The 23,940-nt window shown below is 54.7% G+C and overlaps 6 protein-coding genes across 6 annotated transcripts; 5 read left to right on the forward strand and 1 right to left on the reverse strand.

Annotated features, from left to right (window-relative positions):
- Positions 1-45: 45 nt before the first annotated feature.
- Positions 46-1,075, forward strand: CABS01_00682 (ADP-ribosylation factor family protein; the record flags this gene model as incomplete). The annotated part of the gene is made up of 5 exons (XM_060534063.1): positions 46-64; positions 226-329; positions 467-506; positions 597-962; positions 1,035-1,075. The coding sequence occupies 5 exons, from the start codon at positions 46-48 to the stop codon at positions 1,073-1,075; spliced, it is 570 nt and encodes a 189-aa protein (XP_060406577.1).
- A 2,212-nt stretch (positions 1,076-3,287) lies between these two features.
- On the forward strand, positions 3,288-5,808 carry CABS01_00683 (patatin-like phospholipase; the record flags this gene model as incomplete). The annotated part of the gene is made up of 2 exons (XM_060534064.1): positions 3,288-4,374; positions 4,436-5,808. The coding sequence occupies 2 exons, from the start codon at positions 3,288-3,290 to the stop codon at positions 5,806-5,808; spliced, it is 2,460 nt and encodes an 819-aa protein (XP_060406578.1).
- An 811-nt stretch (positions 5,809-6,619) lies between these two features.
- Positions 6,620-7,707, reverse strand: CABS01_00684 (acyltransferase; the record flags this gene model as incomplete). Its single annotated transcript, XM_060534065.1, has 2 exons — positions 6,620-6,816; positions 6,885-7,707. Coding segments are annotated over 2 exons (1,020 nt in total), but the record flags the coding sequence as incomplete, so codon positions are not given.
- A 2,202-nt stretch (positions 7,708-9,909) lies between these two features.
- CABS01_00685 (uncharacterized protein) lies at positions 9,910-11,870 on the forward strand (the record flags this gene model as incomplete). Its single annotated transcript, XM_060534066.1, has 3 exons — positions 9,910-10,304; positions 10,360-10,712; positions 10,765-11,870. The coding sequence occupies 3 exons, from the start codon at positions 9,910-9,912 to the stop codon at positions 11,868-11,870; spliced, it is 1,854 nt and encodes a 617-aa protein (XP_060406580.1).
- Positions 11,871-14,012: 2,142 nt separating this feature from the next.
- Positions 14,013-17,173, forward strand: CABS01_00686 (exportin 1-like protein; the record flags this gene model as incomplete). Its single annotated transcript, XM_060534067.1, has 2 exons — positions 14,013-15,600; positions 15,654-17,173. 2 exons carry the CDS (start codon positions 14,013-14,015, stop codon positions 17,171-17,173), a joined length of 3,108 nt encoding a protein of 1,035 aa, XP_060406581.1.
- A 3,567-nt stretch (positions 17,174-20,740) lies between these two features.
- Positions 20,741-22,102, forward strand: CABS01_00687 (NADH:flavin oxidoreductase/NADH oxidase; the record flags this gene model as incomplete). Its single annotated transcript, XM_060534068.1, has 1 exon — positions 20,741-22,102. The coding sequence occupies one exon, from the start codon at positions 20,741-20,743 to the stop codon at positions 22,100-22,102; it is 1,362 nt and encodes a 453-aa protein (XP_060406582.1).
- Positions 22,103-23,940: the final 1,838 nt, after the last annotated feature.

Here is a 23,940-nt window from a genome sequence, read left to right on the forward strand (position 1 = left end):
CCACCCTCACAATACAGACAATAATCTCGCTCCTTCATCGTCAAGATGTGGATTATTAACTGGTGTATGTATCTTGCCTTTTCCCTCATCTCCTACCTCTGCTTGATGCCCCTCCACCACCTGGGGTTGATCTTCTGCGCGCCGCCTTCGCCGTAGCTTGTGTGGCCCATCATCCATCCCTGGTTGGACCATGACAGACTGACTGGTATTCTCTCTCTTCTCTAGTCTACGACGTCCTCTCAAGCCTCGGCTTGCTCAACAAGCATGCCAAGCTTCTTTTCCTTGGCCTCGACAATGCCGGAAAGACCACCCTCCTGCACATGCTGAAGGTATGATCGCCCCAACACCCGCCAGCTTTACCCGTATCGATAGATACCACGAGCCTACTGGAGGTCGGATGCGCCGATATGGGATCGTCTTGGGCTACGATATGGATGGTATGAACGACTGCTAACAAGGTGATCAGAACGACCGTGTCGCTATCCTCCAGCCTACTCTTCACCCCAGTGAGTATATCTCTTCCGCGGCAAAAAGAGCCCAGTGATATGGGGGGTCTCTGCTCTGCGCACGTGTCCAGAAAGCTAACCGGCCTTTAGCTTCCGAGGAGCTCGCCATCGGCAACGTGCGCTTCACCACCTTCGATCTCGGCGGTCACCAGCAGGCCCGCCGCCTGTGGAAGGACTACTTCCCCGAAGTCAACGGCATCGTCTTCCTCGTCGACGCCAAGGACCACGAACGGTTCCCCGAGGCCAAGGCCGAGCTCGACGCCCTCTTGTCCATGGAGGAGCTGGCCAAGGTGCCCTTTGTCATCCTCGGCAACAAGATTGACCACCCCGACGCCATCTCGGAGGAGGAGCTCCGTCACCAGCTCGGCATGTATCAGACCACCGGCAAGGGCAAGGTGCCTCTGGAGGGAATCCGACCTATCGAGGTCTTCATGTGCTCCGTTGTCCTCAGACAAGGTGCGTTCCTTTGCTTTCCCCGGAAACATGGCAGATAAGGGTGCAGAGCAGTTTGGCTAACTTTGAGAACAGGATACGGTGACGGTATCCGGTGGCTCTCGCAGTACGTCTAAACACCGAACCGACAGCTCTGGAAGGAGCTTGCGGGAGGTGTCTACGGCGGGAGCGGAGCAAGTACATGGACGATATGGCAAGAATGGCAATAGGGAACGTCTACGCGGGAACGAAATCATGGGTGCCACGTCTACGAAAGCTCCGGTCAAGTGCTTCGAGGGGGGGTGTTCAACAGAACAAGGGCTCCCCCCTTCTTTGGCGTCTTGCGAAATCTGATATCCTAGGGGGAACAAACGGTTTAGAAAGAGCTGCGTAATGGGCTGACACTGCTGCTATCGGGCATGTTTGCATCGGTCCACACACACGGAGGAAGGGAAAAAGTCCTCGGTCTGGCGGTCCAGATGGCTCTGCTCGGTCAGTCAGTACTGTTGGTCGAGGCATCCAGCTTTAAGGCCAGAGACGAGGCAATTGTGTACGCTTGTTAGGCTAGAATTCTTCATTGGGGCCCAGGGATTCGGAATCTGGTTTATTTTGCGTCTTTCAAATCGTTAGCCTGCTCTGCGTAGATTTACTGCTGCATCAACAACATTGACATCCAGATGATTGGATCATGGAGGAGTATGGCACTGCAAAGGCATCAAATGGTTGTGCTGAGCGTATCAAGGGATTTTCCTAGGACGCTGTTTGTAGTGATGATGTGGTGGCGGTGACCAAGGCCACCGTGTCCACGTCGTAAAGGTTCCGTTCCGTTAGGGGCGGCGGGAAACGGCGGGATGCTTGATGGTAGACACATGATACCTTACGTCAGGCCGGCGGAGAAGAGAGTTGTGGCGATGCTCTTTTTAGCATCTTCACAAGCCACAAGTAGTTTGTTTTCCCCGAGACCAGCAGCCGCGCCGATTGCGCAGTTCCAAGATTTTTGATATCCCTAGGTATCCATTTGTTGTGTATTACATACGCTGACGTCTAGATGATTCAGTATCTTTGGGCCCTGGTGTAGAGTACTCCGTACATTAGGTAAGTCAACACATGTCATATTATGTCAGATGCTTCTCATCGAAAAGCCACTGCTGCGTTCCCTCTCAGCCTTGCCAGCCATGCAGGGACAAAGACATAGGTATGCCGTTTTGGTCGAGGGGCCACCGGCGAGGTGAGGTGACATTCTTCCCGAGGGGATTCCGGAGAGGCGGAGACGGTGAGACGGGCGGTCCGGATGGGAACTTGAGGGGCTCGTTGGCGGGCGGCCTTGTGGGATTTTGTCTCAAGGTGCCGAGGCGATCTTGACTTACATCATGATAACACCTTTTTTGGAGAGAATAACTCGATGCTTGTACTTTTCGTCTACCTACATCATGGTTGTAGTATCGGCAGGCAGACAGACAACCAGATGTTGGTTTTAGTCGAACAGGTGGTGGTGGTGGGAACTAAGGTGGCCTTGCTTGCACCGCATCCCGCCAGAGTGGGTGAGTGCCTTATTTCAGGTACAACATCCACTGAAGAAAGTGAAGAAAAGTGACCAGGAGGGGGGCCCGAGGGGGGCCTGAGGGAGTGGAAGTTGTTGCCCCCTGCCACATCTCACGGTTCAGTAGGTAGCCGACGTGGGTTGGGTGGTATTAGTGAGCGGCCAACAGTCCCCAGTGCTCCCTGACTTACCTCAAGATAGGTACCTCGTACTTCGTACATCCACAGCAAAGGTGCCAGGCGCCCCGAGGTCCCCAACGAAATCCAATTCGAGCTTACTGCCGACGTCATCCGACCCGTGGCATCACGGGCGCGCATTCCCTAGGGAGGTCTGCGCATCTCGAGAGCAACCTGGGAACTGGGTGCCAGAAAGTGGTAGTCTCCCCCGGCCGAGAGCGACTGACCAGACCACCACCCCGAGGCATCTCTACAAGTACTTCCCTCCCCAACAAATGCACCGAAATCACCCGTCCATCTGCAGATTACCTTAGCCACGTTCTACCTTATCCGATGCTTACATTCTCACGCAACGCTTCACCCAACCACAGCACGCTACACGTACTACGCCGCATTCACATACTACCTCGAGGTACCTCGCCTTACACACCTGCCGCCACTGGAGCTTCTTCTTCATTTCGGAGACCAAATTCATCCCTTCCTCCAGGCTCATCAGCATTCAGCATCGTGTCTCTCCCACGCATCGTTCCCCTGAGTAGCTTCACACGTTGACTGCCTTACAACTACTCCTCTCCCTCCTGGTGTGTCGCCATATCATGCGCCTGGACCCGTCAGACGACGCAGCCCGCAGACATGGCTGAGCACCACCAACCTAGAGTTTCGTTTGGCTCCTCGCCGAGCGGCGGCGGCAGCAACACAGACATTTACGGCTTCCCGCCCGAAAACTTCAGCACCGACGGCCTCCCCGAGTTCGACACCAAATTCCTCAGCGACGCCGACCTCGCCGCCTTCATACAGGCCCTCCAGGCCCCCGACCCCTTGCAGTCACCCGACGAAACCACGTCTCTCCGCTCCCCCGGCCTCAGGAGTCAGAGCTCGCTCGACGTCACGAAGCGAGGGTCTGTGTACGAAGATGACAGGGAGGATCCGTCGGCCGTCGCGGCGGCGGCGGCGGCGGCTGCCGGCGACGTCACGGCCCCGGGTCCGGGGATGTTGAATCACACTTATACCAATGGCGGCGGCGGCGGCGGCGTTTACAACAACGGCTCGGCGACGCAGTCCAACATGTTCATCACGGCGCAGAACGACTGGGCGCCCGTCAACCAAAAGATATCAAAGAGGGGGTCTCGCCGGAGGAGGAACCGGGCCAAGGGGGCCGCGGAGGCGCTCCTGGGCACCAGGACGAAAGACGAGACGCGGGAGGGTATTTTCTATGCGCTCCTCAAGTGGCCGATGCTCTTCTTCGTCGGCGCCTGGCTCGCGGGCCTCGCGCTCACGTACCTGTACACGCGGCTGTACATCTGGGTGTACGAACACTTTGTGACCTGGCGCGGCACGCGGGAGAGGCTGAGGCGGAGCATGCGCCGGACGAACAACTACCGCGACTGGGTCGTCGCGGCCAAGGAGCTGGACAGCTACCTCGACCGGCAGCGGTGGAAGGAGGAGAACGACTTCGCGTACTACGACTCCAAGACGGTCAAGAGGGTGTGGGACCAGATGCGCAAGTGTAGGCAAAAGGCTGAGGCGGCGGAGAATGGGGAGACGGATGATGAGGGAGCGCAGGCGGATCCTAAGGCGTCGGGGAAGCCTACTGTCGAGGAGCTTCATGCGCTGCTGTCGGCGTGTGTGAAGAGTAACTTTGTGGGCGTTGAGAATCCCAGGCTGTATAGCCAGACGTATTATGGCACCAAGAACCTGGTGCAGAACTTTATCGACGAAGGTATGTATCTGCCCATGGTGTTTTCAAGATGCTGGCTGGGTGACTGACTGACTGTGTCCAGTCGAGAGGAGCATCAAGTTCATTCTGAGCACGAAGCAACTGTCCATGGAGGAGAAGCGTTCCATCTTTAAGGGCATGCACGCAAACTACGGACGGACGGCCCTCTGCCTCTCGGGCGGCGCGTCCTTTGCCTACTACCACTTTGGCGTCATCAAGGCCCTCCTCGAAGCGGACCTGCTCCCGGACGTCATCACCGGCACCAGCGGCGGCGCCCTGGTCGCGGCCCTCGTGGCCACCCGGACGGACGACGAGCTGAGGCAGCTCCTCGTACCCGCACTCGCGCACCGCATCACCGCCTGCCGCGAGACGTTCTGGACCTGGATCCCGCGGTGGTGGAGGACGGGCGCCCGCTTCGACTCGGTCGACTGGGCCAAGCAATGCAGCTGGTGGACGAGGGGGTCCATGACCTTCCGGGAGGCGTACGAGCGCACCGGCCGCATCCTCAACGTCTCGTGCGTGCCCGCCGACCCGCACTCGCCCACCATCCTCTGCAACTACCTCACCAGTCCGGACTGCGTCATCTGGTCCGCCGTACTGGCGTCCGCCGCCGTCCCGGGCATTCTGAATCCTGTCGTGCTGATGATGAAGCAGCGCGACGGCACGCTGGTGCCCTATTCGTTCGGGCACAAGTGGAAGGACGGCAGTCTGCGGACCGATATCCCCATCAAAGCCCTCAACCTGCACTTCAACGTCAACTTTACGATTGTCAGCCAGGTCAACCCGCACATCAACCTCTTCTTCTTCTCCTCGCGCGGCTCCGTGGGCCACCCCGTCACGCACCGCAAGGGCAAAGGCTGGCGCGGCGGGTACGTCATGTCGGCGGTGGAGCACTACCTCAAGCTCGACATGACGAAATGGCTCAAGTTCATCCGCCACGCCGAGCTGCTGCCCCGACCTCTGGGCCAGGACTGGTCGCAGTTGTTCTTGCAGACGTTCAGCGGCACAATCACCATCTGGCCCAAGACTGTGCCTTCTGATTTCGTGCATATCCTTTCGGACCCGGACCCGCCGCGGTTGGCGCGCATGATTCACGAGGGTCAGCAGCGGGGGTATCCCATTCTGAAGTTTGTCGGGAATAGACTCAAGATTGAGAGGCTGATTGAGCAAGGGCGTAGGGAGACGAGGCCTTGGATCCGGAGGGGCAGCATCGAGACGATTCTCAGCGAGGATGACTTGCGGAGTCTGCTTATTTCGGGGAATACGGATCTCGAGGATGAGACTACCGACGCTGAGGGGGAGACGTTGCTGGAGAATGAGGATGATAATGAGCAGGCTGTTATTGATGATGAGGAGGAGGAGGAATATGCAGAGTATGAGGAGGAGGAGGGCGAGGGCGAGGGCGAGGAGTATAGGGGGGAGGGAAAGATGAATTAGGGGATTGGGGGTCGGTGAGTGGGGGGTGTTCTGGTGAACTAGACTGGAACAGCATCGAATAGAGAGGGAGCAAGGCATGGGCAAGAGTGAGAATCTGGTGATGTTTACATATTAGTTTAAAAGAGAGGCTCCTTCCCTATTGGAAGACCTCGAGGGGGGAGGGGGGGAGTGTTAGAAAGTGTTAGAAAGTGTAGCATAGCTTGGGCGTTGATGGTAGATCCTGATCCTAACGGAAATCACATCCTCTTTTTGGTTCTTATAGAGATCGCTTACAACCTTGAATTTGCTGATGACCGTGAGATAGACCATCATCATAGCTCTACTATCACTTAGAGGCACCTAGAGGCACTTAGGGGAGGGCATAATCTCGCGGACTACAACTACAGCCCTTCAGGTTGCCCGCCCGCGAGACATCATCATAAGTTTAAACGTAAAATATCATTTTTTTCAACAAGATGCTGCCTGCACGCCGTATCTCATCTACATGTCATGCCGAACGTCTAGATTCCCAAACACCCGTGATGGCCCGGTGGAAGGCCAATCGAGCAAGGAGAGAAATGCAAGTACTTTCGGTCTATAGGGTATCAAGACGTGCTCCCCCACCCACCTGAATCTAACTACCCTACCCGTATCCATGTTAACTTGGCTGTTTAGAAGCCTCTTGTGATGGAGATGTTGCCATCTGACCCGTCTTGTCTCTTGTACGAGTTGTATATGTTTAATCTGGAGATGCCCGCCCTCGATCCGGCATGGTTTCCAACATTGTGTCTTTTGGAACCGAGGATCTTGACCTTTTCAAAGCCTCGGGCGTTTACAGGGCCGAGATGGTATCCGTGGCGTCGGTTCCGGTCGTCTTCGCAGAAGGGACGTCGTGGGTGACCTTCATGGGCCTGCCCTGGGCCTTTTCGGTCAGGCTGACGAGCTCCTCCAACATCAGGTCTCGGGTCTTGCGGGTGAGCTCGTCGACGTCGGCAGCGGTCAGGCCAGTAGTGGGGATAGGGTCCAAGACTGCGCGAGCTGATGTTAGCATGTATTCGGCGCTGGGGAGGGGCACACATGGGCAGCCGAGTACTTACCCTTGACGGGGATCTTTCCAGAGTTGAAGATGAGACCCTTGAGGTAAAGGACGTGGCTGTAGTTGGCGACAACGCAGGGCACAATGGGCACACCGGCCTGAACGGCCAGGTGGAAGGCGCCCTTCTTGAAGGGCAGCAGTACAGGGTCTTTGGCGTAGCTACGGGTGCCCTCGGGGAACATGTACACGCTCTGATTCCTCTTGCGAATCTGCTCAGCAGCGCCGGCCATGGCATCTTTGGCATCCTTTGTGTTCTTGCGATCGATGAAGATGGAGCCGCTCAAGGTCATGAACCAGCCGAGGATGGGCGTCTTCTTGAGCGAGGCTTTGGCAGTGACGCTGCAGTACTTGGGGAACATAGTGCCTAGCATCAAGACGTCGAGTTCGGTCTGGTGGTTGCCAACAAAGACGGCAGGGCGAGTGTTGTCGAGAATGTGGTTGGGATCGATAACCTCAAAGGTAACGCCCGTGGTGACGGCCATGATGTAGTACAAGAACCGGCCGGTCATCCATTGCGCAATGCCCTGCTCGCCGATGAGCTTCAGGAAGATGGAGGCAAAGACACCCCAGCCGGCTGCTACGGCGAGCGAGATGTAGGAAGCGAGGACACGAGCGCCAAAGGCGGCCTTGGGGACGACGTAGGACAGCATGTAGAGGGCGACGACGAGGGCGGCATAACCCTTGAAGAAGGAGTATATGTAGCCCAGGAAAGCCGACATGGCTGCTGGCGGTGGTGGGTGCGCGTGGCTGATTAGGAACGGCGGCAGATGGGCGTGAAAGGAGACAGGCGCGCGGAAGCTCGAGAGAGAGATTGAGGAAATCGGACTGGGCGTGCGTTAAGCTTCTTTGGGGGCGCGCCTCGAAAACGGCGGGATGTGTTGAGGAGGGACCTTTTTTGGAGGCGGGGTTGAGGCCGTGGAACGGAGGATCGTCGCAAGGGCGCGGTAAAGCGATGGGATGTTTCTGTCTCGGAGGGAGCGATGACAGGCGGCAAGTTTGACGCTGGGAAGAGAAATGGAGAGAGAAGAAAAGAGATGGCAAGGCTACAGCTTCCGCAGACACATGTTCCAGCGGGAAGGATAGGAGCACAAGGTGTCCGTATGGGTGTGTGTCTCAGAGAGAAGGATGGACGGGAGGAAGTTGAACGGAGAAAGAGACTCGACTCGCAATGACGATGTAAGGGAAATCGGAATTGGTGGGTGCGGACCAGCAAGAGGAACCAAAAGCCAAGTCAAGAGTTAGCATGCGACAGGTCACAGAACTGCAAGAAGTGGAAACGGGAAGCGCCAAGTGGTGGGAGGGAAGGTCTCCGTATGGTACAGGCAAGGACGGATCGGTAAATTGTACGGATATTGGTGGCATTGGACGGTGCTGCGCTGCACACCGCACTTCAAGCTCGCTGGATTGGCGGGGGAGAGAGAGAGAGAGGAAGGCAACCGTTGATCAACCGAAGTGTGTGGTGACTGTGGTCATGGGTCGTGACTGGGGTCATCAGCATGGCTACTCCCACAAAATACTCTACAAGGAAAGGTGTGGGGTTGCCTGTCGGCTCGTGTCCCAGACAAATATTTTTTGGTGGGATGACTTTTTTGGCTTCCAGAGGCTCAAGTCGTTGGGAACCTTGGGGATTCGGAAAGCCGGCGATAGCTGAGGTGGATTGGTCCAAATCGCCGAAATTGTGCCTTGTTAGATAGCGACTACCTTAAACCATAAATGGTCCCTTGCTTTGCCATGAGGTGAAGACTCTGAAGAGGCATAGGTCATCTCCATTTGAGCCACCGTCAACCTCAAGGTATTCATGGCTAGGCTCGCAAAGCTTGTAGGCGGTTGGGGACGGGACATGTCCAGGACCAGACCGTTATGGACGCTAGACCTGTCGGTAGGCCGCTAGCACATGTCATTGTTCCGTCCAACGTCCACCATGTGCTGGTTGAAAAGGGCAGGCGGCGGACCAGCGGATAGAGACAGACGTAAGATTTTGAGATGAATACCTCCGTACCTACTCTACCTAGACTGTACCGCAGCTAGTACCTTGAATGTCTTAGCTTAAGTAAGGCGGCCGCTTGAATGCTGAACCGGCGGTTAAAAGAGTTGGGGAACATCACAATAGTAGTTCAGACGGGTGACTGGCGCGCCTGGCACATGTAAAGTGTACTGCGTAAAGGCGTCTACCGGAACCTACCTTAGGTACCTACCTTAAGGAAGGTAGCTCAAGGTGCTTGAACTTGTCCAGACTTGTAAGTCTGTTGACTGTCTCCCTGACATCCCAAAGGCATGTGGAGGTGGGGCAGAGAATGTTCCCCTCCTCCTCCTTCAATGCGGTCACTTTGCGCTGCTCGAGAAAGCATGTGGTCAGAGCCAGGACCAGCGCTCTTCCCCAGCGACTCAGATTCAAATGCAGATTCAACCCGCTGCTTCTGTCTCGGAGCCCCCTGCCTCCATTTACTGTACGTACTCCATGCCTGCCTTACTCTAGTGCTTGGGCAAAACGTAAAGTGTCGAGTGTCTCTTCCTAATCGCAGCCATTCTCTGGACTTTCTTTCATTTTCGAGGTACTTCAACAGTAGACATTCTAAATTTCTCGATGCCGAATGCCCTTCGTGGATTACCTAAGGCAATCTTGGGCATGGCTACCTTAGGTAGAGTGGACGTTGGTCCGAGATACTAAGGCAGACCAGGGTACCCGTGCATGTCCATGTGGCAGGGGTTCTTATCGATAACAGACCATGGCCGAAAGGCTGACTAACATCTCTACCCGGTACGTCCGCCTGGGGTCTGTCTGAGCTCCGCGTCGGTACCTGTCGCCCGACGGCGAGGAGTTCGCAACCTTGATCGCACGACATTCGTCAAGCATATCGCACGTAACCGCGGAGCCATCTTTGATATTGCCGCCTGTCGCCTGTCGTTTGCCGAAATACCATATACGACAAGCTTTCCCGCCAGTGCCGAAACGACCAGCGCCTCGGTCACTGGCGCATCTCCTTGCTGCCATAGAGAGTGACCTTGAGCCTGCTGCCATTCCGACAATGCCCTCTCGCCGAGATCCACCCTCTCTCTCAGTTCGCTTGCCGGCGGGCAATGCGCAACCCGAGCTTCCTCCCATATCCGCCCTTTTCCTCATCGACTTTGACGTGAAAGCTGGCTATACCATTGTTTGGAAACAATCCGCTACCGGAATCGAACTCGAGGGCCTCGTCGAGTATAAGAGCTTGCCATCCGGCCTGCATACTGTCCCCGACGACTTGATATACTTTGTGCACGAAGGAGAGCATGCGGGTCTCAGCGCTTTCATCAACACTCCATGCGATGAGGAGGAGGCGCGACATGCGCGCATGATTGCTGTCGGCGTCTTGGTGCCCCTCAGTTACGGCCGCCTGGGCCGCGCCTGGAGGCATGCTGAAGGATTAAAGGACATTGCATCGTAAGTTTTCACTTGTTGGAGCAGGACAGGAACATTGTTGCTGACCATATCTCAGAAAATTGGCCCAAGATCGCAAAAACACTACTCTTCTTGATGACTATTGGGAGAACAACAAGGCCAAGGAAGGGGCTGAACAAGAACGACCGCCGATGGAGTCCCCTTCAATCAGTTTCAGCTCTCAAGCCGCTCAACCGAAAAAGCCGAATCATAACCGCAATCGCTCTGCATCAGATGGAGCTTCCCTGCTGCCAACCGGGCATCGACTTTCACCATACCACCCAGCATGGAGCCTGACGACGTTGTTGGACACATTCGGGCCACTCATATTTCCCATCCACAGAGCAGCTCTGCTGAGGAGGCGCATATTAATATCGTGCCATGCGCCGGTACGAGAGATTTGCAACTTTGGTACGTTGACTCGGAATCTATCTTGTAGCCTATCCACTGACACCCGGTCAAGTGTACAATATTTCTGTTCTATCAAATATTCCCCAGACAGTGGCCGACTTATTGGCTCCGACATCGTCCTCTCAACGTCTGAGACCGCTCTTCACAATTGGAGTCCACGACATCCCCTTCTTGATGGAAGACTTTGAGGCCTCAAAGCGCCGGAAAGTCGATAGCAATGACGACCTGGCGGACGAGGCGGGCTCTGGTTGGGTTGCTTGCACGACTGACAGTATCCTCGCCATGAAGGACACCCTGTGGGACATGCTCATCACCATGCCGCCACCGTATGCTCCCAACGCCAAGGAAAAGGCCTGGCCAACTGTGGAATGTCCCCGCGGTACGCCTGTCAAGGCAACACAGCGCGACCTGAGGCGGTTCCGTGCCTTGAAGGCTGGTTTGGCTAGGCTGTCACCAACGACGCCGAAGCCGATGACGGCTGAGAGCCCCCGATCGGAAACTTCAACGAGTTTCAAGCTGACCACTGGCGCCTTCCCGGCTTCGAGTGTCGAAGGCGACGAAGCTCTGGACAAGATTGTTGAGCCATCAAGTTGGACAGCTTTGGCCTACAGTGGCTTTATGTGGTGGGCGAGCGCCGGTGAACAAGCACGGAGCGAGGAACAAGAGGAGGCGGCCCACGATGCAGCGCTGCTGGCGGACCTGGGTCTAACGCCCCACACTCCGAGCATGTCAAAACCCAATACGAGACCCCGGTCATCGGCATCCGGTGGCATGGCAGACTCGACTGGGTCCCTTGTTTCCCGGCCGGCCGCTGGGTCCGTGATCGATGAAGCAACGACGGAGCTCGCCGTGATTGCGTACTTTCATCGGTTGACAGCGCAAATGCTGACGGTCATGGCTGATGTGGTGGAGAGTTCGGATGATCGGTACGAAGACGAGGACGATGAAGACGATGCCGATGATGTTCCTCTGAGGACTAACAGCGAGTCGGATCGAAGCTCAGTACGAGTTGGCAGCGATGCGCTCGAGAGCATGGGACTCGACGTGTGGAACGCGCACGATGCGGAGTTTGTCAAGGAGCTCATGAGCAAGTACTATGACCGAAGGCCCTATATTGAGGGCAAAGGTGTCGAGGTTTGCGGCGTCCGGGTTTGCTAAGGTTCAGGTTCAGGTTGCTTGCGAGAGTCTCGATCTAGTTGCTTTCCCTTCACTTGTAAACACCATCTCGTCCCTGCCTCTACGGAGGGACGACTTCTTTTTCCAGATATGGCACTCTGGATGGGCGCAATAACAGTGCTGTGTCTCTTTACCGTCTCAAAACTTGTCAAGGGCGTTTGGTCATCACTTTTCCTACTGGGCGAGCGCGTGGGAACGTCTCTTGTATATGTCATGGACCTTCTAGAAGGCCAACAGAATAGTTTCATCCGATATCAAGAGCAACTGCAGCAGGGTCCTCTGTGACAATCGCAACTCGAGCACAGGATTTTGGTGCTCGAATGCCCAGAGACGAAGACCTGTTTCCGAGGCAACCTTGACACTACCGCAGGGGAAATTCAACCTACTGCGTACTCTGTAGAAATCGAGGTGGAATAGGCGGGCAGGAACGAGGACCGCATGGGTTGTTAGCGTAGATTTTTTAATAGGGCTGACCTGGATCACCCAAGCTGGGGGAGCGCACACTGTCGAAATGGTCAAAATGAGGGGTGAGGTGAGGGGCAGTGGTAGAATAGGGGCGGGTGCGGATATCGTAGTGGGATGTTTGGCTTCTGGATCTTTCCACGATATTACCGAATTAGCTAATTAACAAGTGCCCGAGGCATAACCTGGAAGGTATCACAAACAACAGTGTTCCTGTCCGGATCAACTGAACCTGGAAGACTTGGCCGATAATTTGCCGGGTTAAAACATTTCGGATATAGATGGTGTATCACAGGTATTGTTGTATTAAGGTACCTTCTTGGCCGAGCTGGATTCAAGAGGAGAGGAGAGGAATACTGCGTACAGAGGGACAGCAAGCCAGGAACCCCGCCCTCGGCGGACTGCCAGCGGAAAGACATGCCATAAAGAAGCTTGGCGCTCCCTTGCAGGCAATGTACAGGGAGATGCAGTGGGATGTGTTGTGCTTCCTTGGCCCCTCATTGAAATTAGCTTCTCATCTTCAGTTGTGTCCAGTCCGGCCGACAGGCATCAATCAGACTGTGAGGTGTTTAAGATTGTTCGCTGTCCAGCTGTCCAGATGCCCACAGACCAAGAGTTGACCCCACTTGTTGTTGTGCACGAGACTCACTGAGGTGCGCACATCAGCGACCGACTTTTGGCCCTGGGGGGTTGCGATTAGAGGAAACTGGCCGAGAGGGACCTACCTAGTAAAAATAATAGTGACTGGGAAGGAGACAGGGAAAAAAAAAAAAAAAAAAAAAGAGCCCTCCGACACCGACAGACACCACCTGCCACCGCCGAGTCTTTCTGTTCTTGCGGTGCTGTGATAGCCCCTCAGCCTTGCACCACCACCTTGTCTCTTTCCCTCTCCCGCTCATTTCGCTCCCACACTTGATCCCTCTTCACCGACCGCTTTTGCAAATAACCCAGGCCGACCGACGATCGCTTCGAGCACTTGCACACTTCACCTCGCCTGGATTTGCATTTCGACTTCACCTCGGCACAACAACCCACCAACCCCTCGTCTCCGACCAAAGTACTCCTCGCGCGTGTGTGTGTGTACAATCTCCCAACCAACCCGACATCCGCTGCCTCATTCGGTCTGCCTACCTTACGGATACGTTGTACCGATAACTTACCTCATTACTTATCATCTATCCATCCGAACCGGGCCATGAGTTCTCGGTAGCTTCCACGTCGCCGCTTTTACCCCAAGCAAGAATGCTGAGTGCACAGCTTGGAGGGCTGCCAGGATTATAGCAGCATTTCGATACCGACAAGAAAAAAATAAACTAGTCTTCGTCTACGGTTTCTCACAATAACCTTCTCTTGATCACCATTTCTACAACCCGCTACCTCTCTTCGGGGGCAAACACCGTCTTGAACATGGACGCTCAGGTACGTTTGCAGCGCCTCTTTTTGCGATTTACCCTGCTGCTTTCTGGCTGGGCTTGGGCTGCCTCAAAATCGTTGGCCTTGTGCCCCGCCATTCCGACCTCCATCATCACCCCTCCTCCTCTTCCCTCCTCCCACCAACGCCCGCTGCCTCCATGGTCTGACCGCCGCCGCCGGCCTTCACTCCGGTGACTCAAGCCTGACCACGGAGACGGGAGCTCTCAAAATGGCATCCCCAAGACCAGAATGGATCTCGTCGCACATGGACCAGAGCTGACCCCACCTGTCGCACAGATTGAGAACGCCGTCGAGGCCGCGTTCAACGTCGGTAGCGACCAAAACCTCAAGCAACAAGCTTTCGACTACCTGAACCAGCTGCGAGCCGACCCCCAAGGCTGGCAGGTCTGCACCACCCTCTTCACCAGATCACAACGCCCTTCCGAGGTCGTCCGCCTCTTCTGCTTGGAAGTTGTTAATTATGCGATTTACACACAAGGCCTCGACCGCAACAGCCTCTCGTGGCTAAAGGACAACCTCCTCGAATACGTCCGCAATATCTACGGCCAGAACCTGCAAGACCAGGTCGACCCCTCCCACCTGCAGAATAAGCTCTCGCAGACCCTTACCTACCTCTTCGTCTTCCTCTACAACGATGGCTGGGAGTCCTTCATCGACGACTTTTTGGCCATTGCCAGCAGCCCCAATAACACGGCCGGTGTCGTTCTCTACTTGCGAATCATTGGCTCTGTCCACGACGAGATTGCCGACATGCTGTTGACGCGCAACAGCAACGACGCGAAGCGCAACACCGACTTGAAGGATCAGCTGCGAGAGCGTGACGTCCAGAAGATTGCGCAGTCATGGAAGGACTTGCTGGCGCAGTACTCGGGCCAGAGCGATGTCATTGTTGAGATGATTCTCAAGGTCATTGGCAAATGGATCAGCTGGATGGATATTTCCTTGATTGTGAACCAGGAAATGCTCAACCTCTTGCTTCCTGTCGTTGGACGGACAAATCGGTCTGGCAGCGAGGACAAGGTCCGGGACGCCGCCATTGACACTCTCACCGAGATTGTGGGCAAGAAGATGAGGGGCCCCGAGAAGATGGAACTCATCTCGTTCCTCAACCTACGCGATATCGTGGCTCAGCTCATTGCCAGTGCCCCTCTGAGCGAGCTCAAGTCTACGCCCCAATACGATACCGATCTTGCCGAGGCTGTCGCTAAGCTCGTTAACACCGTCATGGCTGATATTGTGCGCGCGCTCGAGGACGGCCAGGCTAGCGAAGACACCAGAGCCAAGTCCGAGCAACATCTTCACGATTTCCTACCCTTCCTTCTCCGATTCTTCTCTGACGAGTACGACGAGGTTTGCTCGACAGTCATCCCCTCTCTGACCGACCTCCTTACCCTCCTGCGAAAGGTCGGCGCCAACCTGCCGGCTTCTTACAAGGAGATGCTTCCTCCTATTCTTAACGCCATCATTATGAAGATGCGCTACGACGAGACCTCTAACTGGGGTGACGAAGACGAACAAACGGATGAGGCCGAGTTCCAGGAGCTGCGGAAGCGGTTGCAAGTTCTCCAAAAGACTGTTGCTGCTGTAGACCAAGAGCTTTACATCGATGTTCTCAGCAACCTCGTTTCCCAGACCTTCACAACGCTTGACCAGCAAGGGTCCCAGATGGACTGGAGAGATTTGGATCTTGCGCTCCACGAGATGTATCTGTTTGGCGAACTCGCGCTGCCTAACCAAGGGCTGGGCACCAAGAGCCAGCCCTCGAGCACAGCAACAGAACGGCTGACCATCATGGTGACCAAGATGGTTGAGTCCGGTAAGTCACTTCCCTTCATATTTACTCGAGCCAAGTGCCTAACAGTTTTACAGGAATTGCAAACTTCCCCCACCCCGCGATTCTGCTCCAGTACATGGAGATCTGTGTCCGGTACTGGCAAGTATTTGACGCCCGCCAAGAGTACATCCCCCAAGTCCTCGAGAACTTTGTGCGGCTGGTTCACCACGACCACGTGCGCATCAAGACACGATCCTGGTACCTTTTCCAGAGATTTGTCAAATTTCTCAGAGCGCAGGTCGGCAATGTGGCAGAAACTGTCATCCAATCCATCAGTGACCTCCTGCCGATCAAGGCTGAGGTATCAGAAAGTAACGGAGACGATGACATGTCGTCAGATGAGTCTGATCACTCTGCGGATGCCCTGTTCACAAGCCAGCTTTACTTGTTTGAGGCCATTGGCTGCATTGCGTCGACTGGAAGCACACCAGCAGACAAACAGGCATACTATGCCCGCCTTGTGTTGAATCCTTTGTTCAGTGACATGGAATCCCATCTGCCAAAAGCAAAGGCGAACGATGCCCAGGCCATTCTCCAAATACATCACATCATCCTGGCGCTTGGCCGCCTCGCCCATGGCTTCTCTGACTGGCAGCCCGGCAGCACCTCGGTCCAGAACCGGCCGCCCCCGGACAAGCTTGTGTCTGATGAATTCTCGAGAGCCGCCGAAGCCATCTTGATTGCCCTGAGCGAGTTGAACAACTCCACCGACATTCGCACTGCTTGCCGAGCATCCTTCTCTAAGTTGCTAGGCGTCCTCGGATCCGCTGTGCTGCCGCAGCTTCCTCAGTGGATTGAAGGATTCCTGTCCCAAAGTTCCTCCAAGGATGAGATGGCTATTTTCCTACGACTCCTTGACCAGATTGTCTTTGGCTTCAAAACGGAAATTTATAATGTCTTGAACATGCTTCTCACTCCCCTGCTGCAGAGAATCTTTGCCGGCCTGTCCGAACCAGTCACTGGTACAGACGACGAGATCCAGCTTGGCGAGTTACGGAGGGAATACCTGTCCTTCCTGCTGGTTATCCTGAACAACGAACTGCAGTCCGTTTTCATCAGCGAGGCCAACCAGGGTTTCTTCGAGTCGCTCATCAACTCTGTCATTACCCTCGGCAGGACTCTCGTAGCAGAGAACATTGGGCCCAGCCGGTTGGCCTTTAGCGTTTTGGCACGCATGGTTGTCGTCTGGGGAGGACCTGACTGCGCAAAGATTGCCGAGAACCCGGAGGCGCCCAGCGGTTCCCCGAACCCGACCATCCCGGGCTTCGACCGCTTCATGATTGACCGTTTCCACCCGCTCTGCTGGGAAGTCTTCCAGGACCCCAACTTCAGGCCGCAGAACGACGCTCAGAGCAAGCAGGTCCTCAACGAGATCGCCGGCCTCGAGCAGGCCATCTACCTCAAGACGGGAGAGATGTTTATCCAGCACCTACAGTCCTCCCTGTTCCCGCACTTGGGTATCGACGGATCCGACTTTTTGAGGTCCATGTCAACGTCTACGGATAGGAAGGGATTCTCGAGTTACCTGCAGGGGCTTCTGAAGAGCCGCAGGTAGATAGAGGGAGATGGGAGATGGTGTGTAAGGCATGGATGGCAATGGTCAGAAGGGTGTGCGGTATGAGGGGGCTTGGTATGTTGTGGAAAACGCGTTATTAAAAGCGTATGAATGGAAAGGGGGAGGGTTCATTGACAGGGGGTGGAAGGGCAATTAGGAATTTTCTCTCTCGCTCTTTCTCTCTTCCCTTCCTTCTCTTATCTTGGCCACTTTTCTTTGTTTAACATATCCACTGGCCGCATCGCCTTGGAGTTTTGAGGGAGGCATTAGAAATGAAACGACACAAATGACAAAAAGAAAGATTATATCCTCACTCGCTGTGTGTGTGTTTGCCAGGTATAATATTGATAACGTCTCGTGTCTCAGACTTGAAGAGGTCACTTCATCATCGTCTGATATTGTCTTCCGTCGAGGAAGAAGAGGATATGACTGTGATTGTGTTTTTCGCCTTCCCTTTGCTGCGATGCCACTGTCGCTACGAACGTATGAAGTGTTTGTCTGAGTTTGGTGGCTTAACTTGACAGTGTGTCTCTTTGACGTTCTCATGTAGGAAACCTCTGGAGAGTTTGGACTCGCTGGTAAGTTCGACTTGGAGAATGGGGTTCTCGTGATTTGGGGACAGGTGTTGAATCTCGGTGAAGTACGGTAGTAGGGAAGGACGTTGAGTCCTGCATTCAGCTTGAAATTGGGATCCAGGGAAGGGGGGGTTGTGTTGTGTGGATGTTGAGTTCCTAGGGTAGTCTTTCTTGTAGCCATGGGTCTTGGGCTTTTAACCTCCTCCCTTTCTCTCTAGGTTCTCACGGGCGAGAGGTACGAAGAGAGGGAACCAGTAGCGAAAGGCGGGCAAACTTGGCAGATTCCATATTGCCCCGCGATTTGTTTATTCCCCATTGCTGCTCATTCTCAATAAGTTGGGACCCAGGCCATCCAGCTTCCTCTTTTCTCTTCTCTGAAACACCGTCGAAAGTAAGACGAGAAGCGACCAGCGAACCTGGTACCATCGGATCGCGAGACGGGATCTCGATGTGCAACTAAGAGGACTTGTATAGAGTCCATCACTGAAAACAATCACACAGCCGTTGGCACTCCTACTCTTTAGAAATCAAAGGCACTTTTCTGCTTGATTAGTCTTACCCCAGGTGTGCCAAGCTAGATAGATAGTATATGGTATCCAGGATGTAACTGGGCTGGGAAATAAAGCCCATGAATCTGGGCGGCGTTTTTTATCCCGTCCCTGTATTATTGAAGCGAGGTGTTTACCAGGAGTAACATGGGGACATTGAACAGCCCTATGCTGTCTTAAGCCTTCATGGGGTTGTGGGAGGGATGGCTGGATTGCTTGTTCTCGTTGTGAGTTTATTAAGAATAGAGTATACCTTTCATCTATTGGTTTGGGTTGAAGGTTCTTTCTTGTATGGCAACTTGGTATACATATAAGAGAGAGGGGGGGGGGGGGGAAATGGTGAGTGGGTTGGTAAGGGGTGGGGGGTTTAGTGGGTCGAGTATGAGGGTCAGTAGGAAAGGGAGTATGGTTAGGAGGGGTTGTTTGTGGTTGTGGTTAGGTGGGGGTCTGTGGGGGGGGGGGAGGGGGGGGGGGGGGGGGGGGGGGGGGCTGGGAACTCCTCGATACCGTCTCCCACTCTCTTCATGATATTTTTACCTCCTGGGTGGAAGGAGCTGGCCACAGCATGTTCACTAAACCTTTGCAAGTTTGCATCGTAAGAATCCCAACTACTTAGAAGGACGAGAGACTGTAACTCATCTCACACGAATCATCGTTGAGCGAGCAACTCCCCCAAGCTACGAGTCCATGTAATTCAGGAAGCGTGTTTCAGGCTCACCTTTTGAGCAATACTTAGCCCCCCCCCCCCCCCCCCACCCTTCTAAAGCTCTATAGCGTAGACACCTGGCATCTTGGTACCCTGAAATTAGAGAATCGCAAACCATTCCCCCCCCCTCCCAGGCGTACGTCTAATCATTCTGGTGTATCGCGTCTTGCTACCTCGACCAACGAGATGAGACTAGTCGACGCTCTAGCTCTCACCCAATGATCCCTTCAATCAAGGCCTTTAGGTGAACAAGGGACCTTGTTTCAAGAACTTGAAGCAGTCACTCCGCTTTGGCATGTGGCTTTACTGAGAATAAAACAAACGAACATTCGTACCAAGGACCAAGGTATGATGGGAACTTTGTATTAAGTGAAGACGAGATGGTTTACGTGCAGGACTGACTACAATCACCCCGAGTCCAAGTTTCTTCGAATTTCGTCGGAAATACTCCGTAGCGCTTGCCTATTTGGCACGACATCCACCCGACCTCAATTGGTAAAGAACACGAACGAGAAACACATCTGGATTGTTTGACTCAAAAAACTCTCGGATTTATAAGCATCAGCTATAACGTTACGAGGAAGAAGAGAAAATGGGCCCAAGAAGACCAAACCCCTCATCTCAAGGCTAGGATGAACCGCGGTTAGTAATGGATGGGGAGCCGGTGGGAACAGGAGGGGTCCGCCGCTTAACTGTCAATTCAACCCCGCTAGTCATGTCAACTCAAGGCCAACTTTCTTCAGCAGACGGACGCGGCCGACAAAGCTTCTCGGTCGTGTTATGGCATAAAGATTGAGACGGAATTCGCGACCCAAAGCCACCACAGCGCTTTCTGGTACACGAGCTTTGAGTGAACGAGTTGTGGTTGACACCGGAAGTTACCCGCTTTGCAAAAATCATGAGCCACCCCGTCAACATAGCGTCCACCGGCTGAGTAAAAGAGTAGTTATAGCTTCGTCGAAACTTCGGCTGAAGAACCAGACAATACAACTCAATCCCACCTCACGAGACGGGGTCTGTAGGCCGGCTCGACAAATCTATCCGTACCCCAAAGAGCGGTGACATGTTCAAACGCCACCAAAGAAAAAGTGACAAAGAGTCGGTAACTTACACACACCCCTGACCGGCCCGCACCGCCTTCGATTGCTTTCGCTGTATCGGTGTATCCCCCCACAAGGCCCGGCACCTAAACTGGGGTGCAGGGGGGAGAAAAGAAAAAGACGGCAGCAAAACCCATTGCCCTCCTTCCAAGTTCTAATGCCGAGGCAAATGCCTGCATATCTTCAGCAATGCGTTTTGCCGCAGTGGATTCGATTTTCCAAGGCTTTTGCTCCTCCGTCTCGGACGAGCTGCGCGGCCTGGAGGCGCGGGAGGCCTTTGGCCGTAAACTAATTCTAGGCCCAAGAAAACGGGATTCCCAGCGGGAGTGCCTAGCCAAATCCACACGATGTGCGCAACCCTTTCCGCAACGGAATTTGAATGGGACGGACCACAGATATAGATCCACACGTTTGCTGTCGAAGGGCCCCCCTCCCCGAGTGGTCGGTCGTTCCATATGTAGGGCCTGGCTCGCAAGTAAAGTACAGGCTTCTGCGTTCCTCTGCAATCATCCAATCGAGTGAATCGTCGAATCGTCGAGCCTGAACCCGTCACGAACAGCATCTTCACCCGTGAAATACAAGTCTGCGGCAGATCAGATACCTACCGAGAGAAAGTCGTCAGCAATCATAACCTTAAGATGACTCCCCGTTATCCCGGCCGACAGGATGTCGACCCGACACCTCTGGCCCAGCCGCTGAGCTTCCCCTTCTCGACGGCCGTCGCCCCGAACCGCCTCATGAAGGGCGCCATGTCAGAGCGTGTGTGCACATGGGATGTCGCCAACCCCTCCAAGCGCGGCGCTCCCACCGAAGAGTTCCTGAACCTCTACCGCAACTGGGGTACCGGCCGCTGGGGCGTACTCCTCACGGGCAACGTAATGATCGACCCGGCCCACCTCGAGGCACCCGGAAACCCAGCCATCTCCCTTGAGCACCAGCCCGTCGAGAGTGAAGAGCGCTTCGAGACTTGGCGCCGCATAGCTGCGGCGGGTAAGGCCGGAGGCTCTCTCCTCCTCGCACAAGTCGGCCACCCGGGACGTCAGGTCGTCAGCGCCATCCAGTCGGACCCTGTCTCCGCCTCGGATGTCCAGCTGGTGACGGACTTTGGGGGCATGACGTTCGCCAAGCCGCATGCGGCGACGTTGGAGGAGATCAAGAAGCTCACGGAAGGCTTCGTGCACTGCGCCGAGTACCTCGAAAAGGCCGGATTCGACGGCCTCCAGCTCCACGGCGCACACGGCTATCTGATGGCGCAGTTCCTCTCGCAGACGACGAACAAGCGGACGGACGAGTACGGCGGTTCGCTGAGGAACCGAGCTCGATTCATTACCGACGTCGCCGACAGCATCCGCGCGCGGACGGGCCCCGGGTTCGTCATGGGCATCAAGATCAACAGCGTCGAGTTCCAGGAGTCCGGATTCACGACCGATGAAGCTGCAGAGCTGTGCCAGCTCTTGGAGGAGCACAAGTTTGACTTTGTCGAGCTGAGCGGCGGGACGTACGAGAGCTCTGGGTGGCACCACAAGAGAGAGAGCACAAGAGCCCGTGAGGCCTTCTTCCTCGACTTCGCGGAGAAGATCGTGCCTCATGTGAGCAAGACCAGGACCTACGTCACGGGTGGCGTCCGCTCAGTCGGCGCCATGGTTGATATCTTGCAGGCTGGACTCGATGGCGTGGGCATCGGGCGGCCTGCTTGTGCGGAGCCGAGGTTGCCCAAGGACATATTCGAGAACGGTGTCAAGAGTTGTGTCAAGCCTCTGCTCGACGAGCAGGACTTTGGTCTTGGAGTCGCCATGGCGGGATCGCAGATGCTGCAGATGGGCCACAACGAGGAGCCCATGGACCCGTCAGATCAGAAGGCGACAGAAGGCTTGGTGAAGGACCTCACGGCTTGGAAAGCTCGAGTGGCTGAAAGCAAAGGGCAGCTGTACGGGTTCGCCAGGCTGGAGTCGGCTCCCGTGTTCCCGTATGGCGGCAATGCTGCCCCGGCAAGATTGTGATTGGAGTCTCGGTCGTCATGAGTATCCCGTCGTTGCCTGTTCATATACGAGAGGGATATCAGAGTTCGTGCTACCGGGTACTGTCTTGGTTTCTACCGAGACATGGTATGATTGAGCTTTGTGATCTGCTGTGAAGACACGGCGGTGTGTGTAAAGTACCTATTTAGACAATGTCTCCTCAGACCCGCTGATAGGCAAGAGCCAAGGGGCTCTGAGAAGAAATTTTCGCTATGGCAAATCGCCAACAAGAAGTCTGCCACTCTGGAAAACGTCTTCAAACACAAATTGGACCCTGAGACGCGATTCTAGATGCTATCGAGAGCCGTATGACGGAGAAACAGACGTGGACCCCTTGCGTATGGTTCACCTGAGTCTTCCCAAGTGAACCATGGCTCGACAGTGCAGAATTTGGTTAGTGACCAGACCTCTAGAGTATCATGTCCAACTGAGTACGCGGAACCCCGGGGCTTCGACTGGCGTGGAACTGTCTGTAAGCCAGAAGGCTCTCACTTGTTCGGTCTCGCTTTGCAACCTGGTGCATGTGCTCAAAGAGATGCACATGGAGGGTTGAGAAATGCAATAGGTACGGCAGGCCGTTTGATAGTACAGAGTGACGTGGACAGAGGAAGAATGGAAGTGTATAAGACACCGCATACGAGAATGTTCGCCGCTCGGTCTCTTCGCACCTCCTTTAGTCGTGTGTACCTGAGCAGAATAGAGTAAACAGCTCGTGAATCTTGACTCCGGAAGCGCCCCTGAAGTCAGCATACACTACTTAGAGTGTATGTAGATTGAAACTCTGAGATCGGTAGCAGTGGCACACACATGGCTCCTGAACAGCTTTCCTGACAATTACGGTGCTGAGAGCATTACTCCTTTCGGAATTTTGCGGGGTCAGAGGTGGGTTCGAAAAATTGCCCGAGATTAGCTCTTCGTATGGCCGGATTGCTCCTCTCTTTTTACCTTCACCCACGAGAAAGTTCGAAGTAGCGTATTGGACGGATTTATAGAGAACTGGGCCTGATTTCCACTTGCCTAGAAGAGAGATAGGCCTTCCACGACTCGAAATAGCATATTTAAACCATCTCGATCTTAAGTTGTCGCACCGGTTCCGATGAAGAAGAGGATAGTGATAGGCAACCGGTATGAAGATCCGAGAAGATTGGCTGCATGATCTCCGAGTTGATGTGGCGCCGAGCGTCTGGTGAAGCGGAGCGGCATGGTTCATCTGACTCGACAGATCCATGGATGATCGGAAGTTTTGAGAAAACAACCAGATGATCAGCAGGAACAGGTTTCTACTGTTTGCGTTCGTACGCGACGGAGTTCCACGACACATTCAATCTGTGAGTGTGACGCTTTCCACCGACAGTCTGGTAAGCGGACAATGCTCTTCATGCGCCAAACATGTCGAGGGACGCCTCTTCTTGCACACTACTGCCCGTCTAGCACATGGCGGCGATGGCGCTCGCCTGGAAATTGCGCTTCCTATTGGAAAGTGGTCATCCTGCTGGCCTAATGATCGATCAAGATGCGGGAAAACAAGGTATGGCCCGGTGGCGTGTGGCAGTGTGGCCAAATTGCAGTCGACCCGATGAGGCCGCTGGGGCGCCGGAGGTAGGAAGAGAGTAGCTAGAGCCGAACCCAAGTTTGCAATGGCGTGGCCCCGGTGTGCTCGACCTTGGCCGTGTATGTTCATAGGGTGGCCGTACTGAGTCGCGGCTGGTTAAGGTTATCATTGCTCCTAGGATCCTATTCTGTCAAACAAACCTGGCTTTTGTTTCCAGTGGCCCTCTCACGGAAAGTAGCCGCGGAGGTCGAAATCATGCCCATAATCA

The sequence above is a fragment of the Colletotrichum abscissum genome (genome assembly GCF_030869225.1).
Source record: "Colletotrichum abscissum strain IMI 504890 chromosome Unknown Scaffold_1.1, whole genome shotgun sequence".
Classification (NCBI taxonomy): Eukaryota; Fungi; Ascomycota; class Sordariomycetes; order Glomerellales; family Glomerellaceae; genus Colletotrichum; species Colletotrichum abscissum.